The 12,178-nt window shown below is 37.7% G+C and overlaps 1 protein-coding gene and 1 non-coding gene across 3 annotated transcripts in view; one reads left to right on the top strand and one right to left on the bottom strand.

Moving 5' to 3' along the window:
• Positions 1 to 12,178, bottom strand: part of ADAM9 (ADAM metallopeptidase domain 9) — a 112,776-nt gene that overhangs the window by 84,178 nt on the left and 16,420 nt on the right. For both annotated transcript variants that reach the window (XR_002523772.2, XM_003902666.5), the window contains exons 4-9: positions 11,601 to 11,679; positions 9,443 to 9,519; positions 8,227 to 8,422; positions 6,771 to 6,836; positions 3,624 to 3,695; positions 2,082 to 2,251 (exon numbers count right to left, since the gene is read on the bottom strand). Coding sequence is in view for 1 of the 2 variants with exons in the window: in XM_003902666.5 (XP_003902715.1) it covers positions 2,082 to 2,251; positions 3,624 to 3,695; positions 6,771 to 6,836; positions 8,227 to 8,422; positions 9,443 to 9,519; positions 11,601 to 11,679 (660 nt within the window). In the remaining variant the exon portion in view is untranslated. The remainder of the gene's footprint in view (positions 1 to 2,081; positions 2,252 to 3,623; positions 3,696 to 6,770; positions 6,837 to 8,226; positions 8,423 to 9,442; positions 9,520 to 11,600; positions 11,680 to 12,178) is intronic.
• Positions 7,004 to 7,072, top strand: LOC116268740. Its single transcript, XR_004175907.1, has one exon. It is a non-coding gene; the product is annotated as a small nucleolar RNA SNORD38 (small nucleolar RNA).

The following is a 12,178-nucleotide window of genomic DNA, read 5'->3' as shown; positions in this document are numbered from 1 at the left end:
TAACGAAGGAAATGAATATGTTTACACGGGCAGCTGCACGCAGTGAGCAGGGTGAACGTGAAAGTCAGGATGGGCCAGAAGTAGTGGCTCATGCCTGCAATCCCAGTACTTTGGGAGGCCGAGGTGGGCAGATCACCTGAGGTTTGAGACCAGCCTGGCCAACATCATGAAACCCCCATCTCTACTAAAAAAACAAATACGATAATTAGCCAGCTGTGGTGGCACACACCTGTAATCCCAGCAAATTGGGAGGCTGAGGCAGAAGAATCACTTAAACCCGTGAGGCGGAGGTTGCAGTGAGCCAAGACTGCACCACTACACTCCAGCCTAGGTGACAGAATCAGACTCTGTCTCCAAAATTTAAAAAAAAAAAAAAATCTGGATGGGCCCCATGTGATTCCCAACCACACCCTACACACCTGTACCTCAGCACCTGTTCTCTCTGCCTGGACCTCTCTTCCCTAGTATTAATATAACCCAGACTCATTCCCTCACCTCCTTCAGGTCTTTACTCAGAAGGCATCTCCCTGGCTAGGCCATGTCACCTCAAAATTCAACCTCATTCCTCCAATGCTTTTATATCTACCCTCCCTGTTTTATTTTTCTCCTTACCACTTATCATTGGTTAACATACTACATGTACTTATTTATCTCATCTATGGCCAATCTCCTCCACCAGAACATGGACTCCATGACAGCAGGAATTTTTGCCAGTTTTGTTCACTGCTATGTCCCAGTGCCTGGGGTATACACCCAATAAATATATTTTAAATGAATGGATAAATCCTTCTCTGGGCCATCTGACCAGCCAGGAGAAGATGACCAGAAGTACTGACACAAGCAGATTGACAAGGAAACATTCCAGCCAGACCACCCTATAGTGAACTCATAGTTTCCAAAATGCACTCATGGACTCAAGGCTTCCAAAAACCTTTTCAGAACCCCATTCTCAACTGTAAACAAACAACTAAAAATCATCAAGTATCTGGGAAATGTCTCCAACAGGACAGACGGAGACCACACAAACAGAGGGGGTTAAGATAGTTTGGTGGGTGTGGTTGGGCAAGGCATAGTATGCTTGACACCTGCTCCTTTTAGTATTTAGTGAACTAGATGGTATTCTCACTGGTACAAGGATGTGTGAGCATACGATTTTACTAAAAACCAAGACCCACACCAAAACACATCATCAGGAAAATTCAGAAACCTGGGAACCAAGAAAAGATCCTACAAGTTTCCAGTGACAGGGGAAAAACAGGCCACATAAAAAAGGTCAGCAATCAGAATGTTTCAGACTTCCCAATAGTAATGCTGGGACAAAAAAGACAAAAGAGCAATGCCTTCAAAATCGTGAAGAAAAAGGATTTCATGGAGAGAATTTTATACCCAGTGTCACGCCTATAATCCTAGCACTGTGGGAGGCTGAGATGGGTGGATCACCTGAGGTCAGGAGTTCAAGACCAGCCTGGTCAACATGGTGACACCCTGTCTCTACTACACTACAAAAATTAGCCGGGGGCGGGAGGAGGCACCTACAATCCCAGCTAGTCGGGAGGCTGAGGCAGGAGAATTGCTTCGACCCAGGAGGCAGAGGCTGCAGTGAGCCAAGATCGTGCCACTGTACTCTGGCCTAGCCAACAGAGTGAGATTCTGTCTCAAAAAAAAAAAAAAAAAAGAGAAACTCAAAGCATGCCTAGGAAATACTGAGTTACTTAGGCCCTAGAATAATCAGAACTCAAATTAAGATAAATTTTAAATTCTGTTCCGAAACTGGGAAAACATATTTTCATACACTCGCGAGGTCAAAATGCTTTCTTTCCATATATCCGCTCACAAAAAACTAGTAGAAAACACACTATACCCAAATGAGGAAGTAAACCCAAGAAAAAAGGAGGACATGGGAGAAAGGTGATAGGAATCTAAGACAGAAGAGGTCTCATGATAATGCCACATCAAGCTAAGTTTTCCTCATTTAAATGAACACCCAAAACCTCAAAAGAATACAATTCCAATGCAAGAAAATAAGCAAAAATTATTATTTTGATCATTTCATTAATAGTAGTTTAAAAAAAAATACTTACAGAACTAGCTGTGCACTGTCATGTCTCCGACGTGTGATAAGAAACTTTTCCCGCCACTGCACGAAGTTCCCCAGCACATCACCAGCACCCCCAGCTATGTTGATCAGGTTTCCATTGGTCCAAATCTCCAGTCCAACTAGCACAATTCGAATATTTAACATAATATACATCTGGGAAGAGAGAAATAAAAGTATATAAAATATAGTAAAGAATGTGAGAAAAATCTTTTAACCACATGAAGTAACACGGCTACTTAAATTAAAACTTCCCTGCCTAAAAAAACAATCTTTACTTTAACACAATGAGACTTTGGGCGGTTGGTAGGCCAAGGCAGGTGGATCACCAACCTGGCCAATATGGTGAAATCCTGTCTCTACTAAAATGGAAAAATTAGCTGGGCATGGTGGTGCATGCCTGTAATCCCAGCTGCTTGGGAGGCTGAGGCAGGAGAATCGCTTGAACCCGGGAGGCAGAGGTTGCAGTGAGCCAAGATTGTGCCACTGGACTCCAGCCTGGGCAACAGAGCAAGACTCCATCTCAAAAAAAAAAAATACAATAAGACTTTAACCTCTCAATAGTCTCAGCTTCCTCAACCATAAAATGATAGTAACAGAGATTCAAAATCCTTATTATCTTCTATTCTAAAATCTGACAAACTCTGGAAATTAAGTTTTTGGTAAAACTGTTTCCAAAATTTGCCCTGATATAATGCAAGCCAATTCACAGTCCACATTTAACCCATTTAATGTAAATACTCCTATATTTCACTGCAGAAATATCAATGAGTCTGATTACAAGGTGCTACCCCAAGAGGTGTTACATACAGAGTGAATCACACTGTTTTTCTAAACTTCTATCTAAAATTTTAATCACAGGTACATCAGAGGTTTCAGAAAAAGGACTGTGGAACTCTTAATTTCATAGGGGTACTGTAAGGAGTAAATGGGTTAATAAATGTAAAGCACTTAGCTCAGTGTCTAGCACACTGTAAGTACTCAAGTGAATGCTATCATCATCATCGTCATCATTATCATCACTATCACGCTTGTTGTTCATATCAGCTTTGTAGATAAAATTATTTTATAAGAACATATATCGAATTCTTTAGTATCTCCCACTGGATGAACTCCAAAATCTCAAACCAAACTCTCTCTCTCTCACACACACACACACACAAACACACACACACAAATATTGTCGTATCATGTTTTCAGGGTAGAAGGCAGCCTTATTCAAAATAAGATGCATTTGACAAGAATTCAAAGATCTTTCCATAAATGCCAAAGCACCTAAGCCTAGCTACTCTGAAGATAAAGTAAATGGTAATATGAAATCTCTTGCTCTTCTCAAAGTCTTTCTACACTGGTACTTTCCTTTAAACATTAAAAAGAGTTACAAAACAAACCAGAAAGCAGACCTCTCAAAGACTGAGCCATTGAGGCCCTATGAAAATCAGAACTCAAAATGAGACATTTTTAAGGTCTGTTCTGAGACTGAAAGAATAGGACAGAATCATCCTGGTTGATAGAAAATACAACTTACACTATCCAAGTAGTTTGCCAGGAGAATCATCTCTTCTCTCACAGCAGTCTGATTTCTTCCCATCATGTCATACTGGAAAAGCAAAGAAGGAGAATCATTATCACCAAAGTAGTTTAAGAATAGAAATGTAAGGCCGGGTGCAGTACCTCAGGCCTGTAATCCTAGCACTTTGGGAGGCCCAGGAGGGTAGATCACCTGAGGTCAGAAGTTCGAGACCAGCCTAGCCAACATGACGAAACCTTCTCTCTATTAAAAATACAGGCCAGGCGCGGTGGCTCAAGCCTGTAATCCCAGCACTTTGAGAGGCCGAGGCGGGTGGATCACGAGGTCAGGAGATCAAGACCATCCTGGCTAACATGGTGAAACCCCGTCTCTACTAAAAATACAAAAAACTAGCTGGGCGTGGTGGCGGGCGCCTGTAGTCCCAGCTACTCGGAGGCTGAGGCAGGAGAATGGCGTGAACCTGGGAGGCGGAGCTTGCAGTGAGCCGAGATCGTGCCACTGCACTCCAGCCTGGGTGACACAGCGCGAGATTCCGTCTCAAAAAAAAAAAAAAATACAAAAATTAGCCAGGTGTGGTGGCGGGTGCCTATAACCCCAGCTACTCAGGAGGCTAAGTCAGGAGAATCGCTTGAACCTGGGGGCTAGGCGGAAGTTGCAGTGAGCCAAGATCCCGCCACTTCACTCCAGCCTGGGAGAAACAGCGAAACTCCATCTCAAAAAAAAAAAAAAAAAAAAAAAAAAAAAAAACAAGAATAAAAATGTGTCTGTTAAAATGAAGATAAGAATCCAAATATTTCCTCTGAACAAAAAATTGAAGCATTTAGACATTTATCAACATTTCAAATTAAGAAATGTAAAGGTTACATTGTAGTGATAGGAATAAAAGAAAAACCGGTAAAAGGGTAAAGTGAATAATAATGAAAGAGCACTGAAGCCTTCATTTTCTCCAAATTAGTAGAACTTTAAAACAAATTATCTTCTTAATGTTCCCTTTATTTATTTTAATGCAAAAGTATTTTCAAGCATTTCACAAAGGTAGAGTTTTAAGCAATCAAAATGCAGACAGAAAAGAATAAAAGACAATCTAAAGAACTTCCTGACCCTTCCACCTCTTAGGCTAATGATGTCACCAATAAACCTTCTTCTTTTCAATTTAAGACTTTAGTTGAGCAAGGAATGACTGATTCAATAACTGTGTGGCTTCCAAACCAGAACAGGTTCAGAGAGACTTCTTCCACATAGTGGAGGAAGATTTATGGACAGAAAAAAGAAAGTGACATACAGAAAACAGAACTGAGGTACGGAAACAGCCAGAGTGCTTACAGATCAGCACCAATAAACCATTTCTAAATGCTGGGTTGAATTAAAAATGAGAGATTAACCAATAATCGCTAGTTAAAAAATCATATGTAGATGAAAACATACAGAACTTTAACCATCTTAAGCCAAATAAATATGACTAATTTTTCTTTGAGACCTGGCTAACTCAAATGTCTATTTTTAACATTATTTTATACAACCAATTTAGCAGAAGAAAAATTTTTTAAGGATTTATGATTTTGCTCTATGATATCAGAATATATCAGATTTTATCAGTTAGGGATCTAATCATGATTCTCCTACACAAGAAAAAAAAATTTAATTTAATACATTTGACAGGGCTTGATTGAAATTGAACTTTTTTTTTTAACAATTTTCTATCTGTATATAACAAATACATCTGGAGACAGCAATGAAGAAAAACATTTTGTGTTTTTTGTTCGTGTTGTTTTGTTTTGTTTTGTTTGAGACTGAGTCTTGCTCTGTTGCCCAGGCTGGAGTGCAGTGGCGCAATCCCAGCTCACTGCAAGCTCCGCCTTCCGGGTTTATGCCATTCTCCTGCCTTAGCCTCCCGAGTAGCTGGGACCACAGGTGCCCACCACCACGCCCGGCTAATTTTTTGTATTTTTAGGAGAGACAGGGTTTCACCATGTTAGCCAGGATGGTTCTGACCTCTCTGACCTTGTGATTCGCCCGCCTCAGCCTCCCTAAGTGCTGGGATTACAGGCGTGAGCCACTGCACCTGGCCGAGATAAACATTTGAATCTTGACTTTTGCGATTTGTCCAAAACATTCTTCTACAGAAGATTTTTGCCCACTGTTTGGGGCTGAGTTCACACTTGTTCATATTCCATGTGCTTTTCCTTCTGCCACTTGAGGGCAATGAACCTATAATGTACAAATCCGAGTCTATCTCTTAATATTTTCTCCAAATTAGTTATTTGGAGTGGCTTGTTATTTTGCAACCTACATACAACAAGGAATTTTTTTAAAACCAAAAAAACCTCAAAACTGTCTCTACAGCTTACAAGAAAGGAACTGCCAATCAGAGTAAGTTTCCACAAGTAACTTTTTCACACTGACAACAAAATTGGAAGTAAAAGTCAAAACACTAAAAATACTCTCTATTTTAAATTACACAGCTGTTGTAACAAATACTCACCTGTACCCCATAAATATGTAAAGTATTATTATATCAACAAAAAAACCAACATGAAAATAAACTATATAGCCATTACCTCTAAAACTGATAATCCTGTAAATGCCAAAGTAGGGACACATTACTTCTCTTAGTTAAAGCAAAGCACTTAGTTCAGTTTCTTAAGTATAAATAAGGAAAATGCCCTCATGTGATCCTGTACACGGAAATTAATACTATTCCCTTCTAAAGCATGCCAGGACCTGGAGGTTTTCCATCTCTTAAAGTGCAATATAGGTTATCTCAAATTCTAGAAAGCAAAGCAATTTTATTAGCAAACAAAGCCAAACCTTTTAGAGCCACAGCCCACTAAAGTAATCTGAAAAGTTCTCAAGAGCCTGATAGGCAGTACAGATTCACTCAAAAAATTCAGCATAAGCAAGTCATCAGCAAGAACACGAAAAAAAATCATTAATAAAAAATAAACTTAAAGGCAGTCACATTTTGCTACATTTAGCTTCTGTTGGTATTCTGGTGGTATAAGGTTTAAGGGAAAAAAACCATTTTAGTTTTAAAATCATTATTTAAGTAAAATCAATACAAACTGTAGTTTATATTTCCTTCATTAAATGCTCATTTCTCATATCTTTTTCATGGAAAAGAAGAAAAATTGTCACCAATCTTACCCTTTCCTTGTCTACAACAATGAACAGCTCCACATACCGGGTCTGTGGCAAGACAGCTCTTCTTCTCTGTCAAAAACACAAACATCATAAAGGCAAGAAAGTTATAAGGCCATGATAACATCCTAATCTCTCATCACCTATTTCATGTCTGCTAAGAACATCATAAAATTATTTTACTTAACACATCCTACATTAAGATAGTAAAAAATATGTTTTTTGAAGTGTTATCTCCTTCTTAGTGATGAAAACTTTGTCCAGTTCTGCTACTGACTTTAAGTGATGATAAAGTATGTCTGAGGGGAAAAAAATGTTGTTGAAGTGTTACCTGTTATCTGCACTAATATGAGAAAAATGCTAGTTACAGACAAAATGGGTTTAAGTTTACAAAGCAGCATTACCAATTTTCTAAAATCAAAACTACACACACACACATGCACACACACACATTTTAATGAAAAACCCCATTACTATGCTGAAAGATAAAACATAGCCACTGATATCCCAGAGCAGAAGTTAGAACAAGGTTGCCATTTTAAAAAATGACTAGTTTTGTCATTTTACAGAAATTCATGCAAAGTAGAATAAGCAAAAATTTTAATGTTTTCCAATGTTTAAAGTCAAAAAGAATAGTCCAAGTCAAAAGAGTGGACAGCAGGAGCGGCAATAAAAATAATGCCATCAACTAGTATAAGTTAATTAAAAATATGCCTCTTTCAAGGCAGCAACATATCTCATAGAAAGGTACAATCCCTGCAGCTGAAGTTGATCTAGTCCTAGAACAATTTCAGTCTAAGAGACTGCCATGTCAAGAGTAAATCATGAAGTGCTATAGCAGTCTCCAAACAGGGATGAGAGTGTCCTTGAAACACACCTGAAGTCGTTAAAGTCCTAAAGCCATGTCTCTCTTTCCAATCTAGGGTTCAAGAATCACCATTCGAGTTGTCTAAGAGGTACCTAAAGAAAAACTCTTTTGCACTGGGCGCAGTGGTTTATGCCTGTAATCCCAGCACTCTAGGAAGCTGAGGCAGGAGGACTGCTTTATGCCAGGGGTTCAAGACCAGCCTCGATAATGTAATGAGACCTCATCTTTACAAAAAGTTTTTTTAAATTAGCCAGGCACGGTGGGTGGCACAGACCTGTAGTAGTAGCTACTGGGAGGCTGAGGCAGGAGGATTGCTTGAGCCCAGGAGGCCAAGGCCACAGTAAGCACTGCTGCAGATTTAAGCTCTCATTTCCAAAACCCACAGAATCTAAACTGTACTCAACTTGGTAGCAGGAACTGTATATTGCTCATCTTTTCATCCCCTAGTACCTATCACAATGTCTGGCATACATTTGGCAAAATTAAGAAAAGAAAAAAAAAAAAAACACTACTCATAGTATTGGTTTCATGAATAAACACATGATTTTTCTAAAATGGTAGTCTGAGCCATGAAGAATTATGTTATTTCCTTACTCGAAGTAGCTGAGTCATGCTGGGAGGCTCTTCCTCTTCATCCTTTGTAGTTTCTTTCTCTATATCCTTGTTGGAAACTCCACATTTCAGAGGCTCTTTGTGGACATCATCCATTCGATAAATGATGTGCTCAAAATGAGAGCTGTTCTGCAGGGGTTCAATCCCATAACTTGCATTCTCTAAATGCAGCAGTCCTCTGAATGTTGCATTACACACATACAAATTTTAAGAAAAAGAAAATACAAAAGGAATCAGAAAACCTAAGTTCAAGTCCTACTTCTTAAATGTGTAAGTAGGCATAGCATGATATAGAGAATAAAATAGAGGCTTTAGAATCAGACAGACAGGGCTGGGGCAGACCTATATTGAAAGCTCAAATAGCTACTTATCAGGGTCACTGCCTGCAAGTCACTTAACCTCCCTGAGTGATCTACGGGAAATGGAAGGTACTACAAAGTAGTGATTAAGAATGTGGCATCTGGACCAGAGGACAAGAGTTCGAATTCCAAATGTCTTCTATTAGCTGCAGGACTCTCAGCAAGGTATTTAACCTCTGCCTTGGTTTGCACTCTGCAAAGGATTGTTCTGAAAACAAAATTACTTAATAAGCACAAAACACACAAAACATATTGCCTGGCACACAGTAACTATTAAATAAGTGTTAGTACTTAAGTGAAGATAATCATATTCATCTTATATAGAACTAATACGTATTAGTTCAAACAATCATGCAATCAACCAACCAGTACAGTGCCATGTTGTCATGACCTCAAGGAATGTAATTTTATTACTATAACTTAATTTGAAATGTAATATAATTTATCTGAACTTCAGTTTGCTCACCTAAATACGGAAATAATGAGCTCTTATTCACAGTCATAATGAGACTTAAATACAAGTCTTAAATAATACAAGTGAAAATTTTATAAATATAAAGTGCTAGAGAAATTTAAAGCATATTTTATTTTAAATACCAAAAATGATTTAGTGGTCTCAAAAAAATTTTCCTCTTTACATAGTAAAACTCATCAACTATAATACTTTCTTAAATAAACATGTCAAGGATATCTGAAACACAGCTATAAAAATGTTCAGTAACATCAAAGTAAATTCCAGTTTTGCTAAGTGCCCAAAAGGATTTAATTTGGAGACAGAAATAGGAAAAAGGGTAAGACACAGGGGAAAGAAAAAAAAGAAGATAAAAGAAATTGCTTACCTGAGTCCAAAACAGTTGCTAAGAGCAACGGATGAATTATAAACTCCCTCCACATAGCCTCGAAAATGACAATGATTCTAAATGAAAAATACTGTATTATCTTCAAATATTGCTACATTGCTGAAAATCATCACAGAAATTGCAGAGCTAACAAAATTACTTGAGGCCAGTCAACTACAAAGTTTTATTTATATTATTGGCATCTCATAGTATCACATGGCATTCTTTAGACCATCTGCAGACTATCTCCTACCACCCTATGAGTACACAAATGTTTAGGCAGAATTCCAGGGAATACAAGGTACAAACAGCTCTGCCTCAGTGACCTTTCAGCCTAGAAGCAGAACAAGACGCATTATGTCATCTTCAACATTTTAAATCACAGTCAATCCAAGAACCAACAGCAGCCGGCTGACATCTCACTAAAACTGTGTTTGTATAAAATGACCCTGTGGAAGACACTGATGATGCTTTACAAACTTTAATCTTAAGCAATAGAATCCCCAGGGGAAAGTACGTAAATCTTTCAGTGAAACTTAATTTCATTTTATGGACAAAAGTATATGTCATTACGATACATGACAGTCTGGCCATGTTAAAAAAATTACAGTATCAAAGTTTTAATTTGTATTTCAAATCTACAATCATACTTTCATCTACCTGAACAATATTAAATAACCAAGAAATAAGTGAGACTCCGTCTGTCTTGGTTGACATTTTTCAAACACCCAGAAAAGCATAACAACTCTATTACACTTATGATACGTAAGTATTATATAAAATAATACTTACATAAGTTTCTATATAATTAAAATTGATTTTTAGCAGTTTTAACAGCATATACTTTAAATAATAGCAACAAATAATATTCGTTGAGTTAAAAATTGTCAGACTGTTATAAGCATCTTATATATTAACTCAGTTAAGTTTCCCAATATATCCATAAAATGTTAACTATTATTACATTTTAAAGTGAACATACCAAGGCACAAACAGATTAAAAGAGTTTCATCAGCAAATTATGAGTCAAAATTAAAGCCCGAACAGTGTATGTCCAAAGAAAGTATGCCAAGAAACCTCCACAAGGAAAAAAATGCCTTTTACCATTACAGCTTTTGTCAAGTGACACAAATTACGCTGTGTTTGGCCTTCTGCCTTGGTAATCGTTGGATGCATGACTGGATGGATGGGTTATTTTCTATCTGGTGTATGCTGTAAGGTAAACTCAAACTCCTCTACTAATTTGCTATTAAACAATGGACCAATAATGCACTAAGATAAAGAAATCAGATAGTGGACCAGAAGAGGATAGGCCTAAGTCAGCAGTTCCTTGGTTTTTGTAAGTACTAATAATTAATCTAAAATAAAGATTTTTTTGCCTCCTATTTATTTGAAGAATGCTGCAAAAAGTGCACAACCAACAGAAACAATTCAACCTAGCAAAGTATTACAAAGTTCATAAGGAAGAAAAAAAAAAAACATGTAATGGGAATAAAGATTTCTCATGAAAACCATGGCAAAAAAAAAAAATGTATAATACCTAAGTGCCAAAAAGGACCGTAAAACACTCAAACAAAACTAGAAATGTTTATGCCTAGTAATAAACACATAAAGCCAAATTTGACATCTGCCAATTATTTTCGGTATTCTGGCCAGCTCTGTCCCCAGGAGTACTCTGTTCTCTGATCCAGACAGGACCACACCTCTTTTAGGAAAGACTTATTTTCAGAAAAAATTTAGAACATTAGAACATGTAACACCAAACGAGTGTTTTTCTTTACTAAATATTAACGACGAATTAAATGTTTTAATAAGTTCACTTTTACAGATACTAACTTTCAACAAAAAAATCGAAAACTCCTATTTTCAAAACATATCAAATTTTCCCCATCATCAGTGAGGATTACCATTAAATAGAAGATTTATTTTCCTAGTCTTTAAAAAAAAAAACCTTAACTACTGAGTACCGGGAGAGCTGTAAGGTACAGCTTAGTCCATAGAAATGCACCCACTTTTCCCAGGATAACCCATATATCATAATGTTAAAGGTGCCCTGTGGGGCTGTGCAATGGAACAGTCCTGAGTGCCTATACAGAACTCATTTTTAAATTATAATTGTTTTAAAATTTGCTATGGGATCATGAGGAAAATATATTACCTGTATATTGGGATGGTCAGTGATTACAGTCCCTTCTTTGTTATAGGTATAAACTACAAAATCTTCAGGCAAAAGGTCTCTGGAAGAGAAATAAAATACCATTTAAATATATGTTATCTATCTACAACTAAGGATATGATTCACAAGGCATTATCTCTAGAGGAGACGAGCCGGAGTAAATAAGAATTTTCACCAGATAAATTATTATTTTAAAATGTGCTACTATAAAATTAAAAGCTCATAAACAGGCGGGCAGTGGCTCACGCCTGTAACCCCAACATTTTGGAAGGCTGAGGTAGGAGGATCACTTGAGGCCAGGAGTCTGAGACCAGCCTAGGCAACATGGTGAGACCCTGTCACTACAAAAAATAAAAAATGAGCTGGGCATAGAGGCACACACATATAGTCCTAGCTACTCCGGAAGCTGAGGTGGGAGGACTGCTTAAGCCCAGGAGTTCAAGGCTGCAGTGAGCTATGATCATGCCTCTGCACTCCACCCCGGATAACAGAGTAAGACCTTGTCTCTTAAAAAAAAAAGAAGAAAAAAAAAAAAAAAGCTCATAAACAGACAACTCTGA

This window comes from Papio anubis, chromosome 8, assembly GCF_008728515.1.
Source record: "Papio anubis isolate 15944 chromosome 8, Panubis1.0, whole genome shotgun sequence".
NCBI lineage: Eukaryota > Metazoa > Chordata > Mammalia > Primates > Cercopithecidae > Papio > Papio anubis.
Note: the sequence above shows the minus strand (reverse complement) of the source record. Positions and strands in the feature narration are given on the sequence as shown.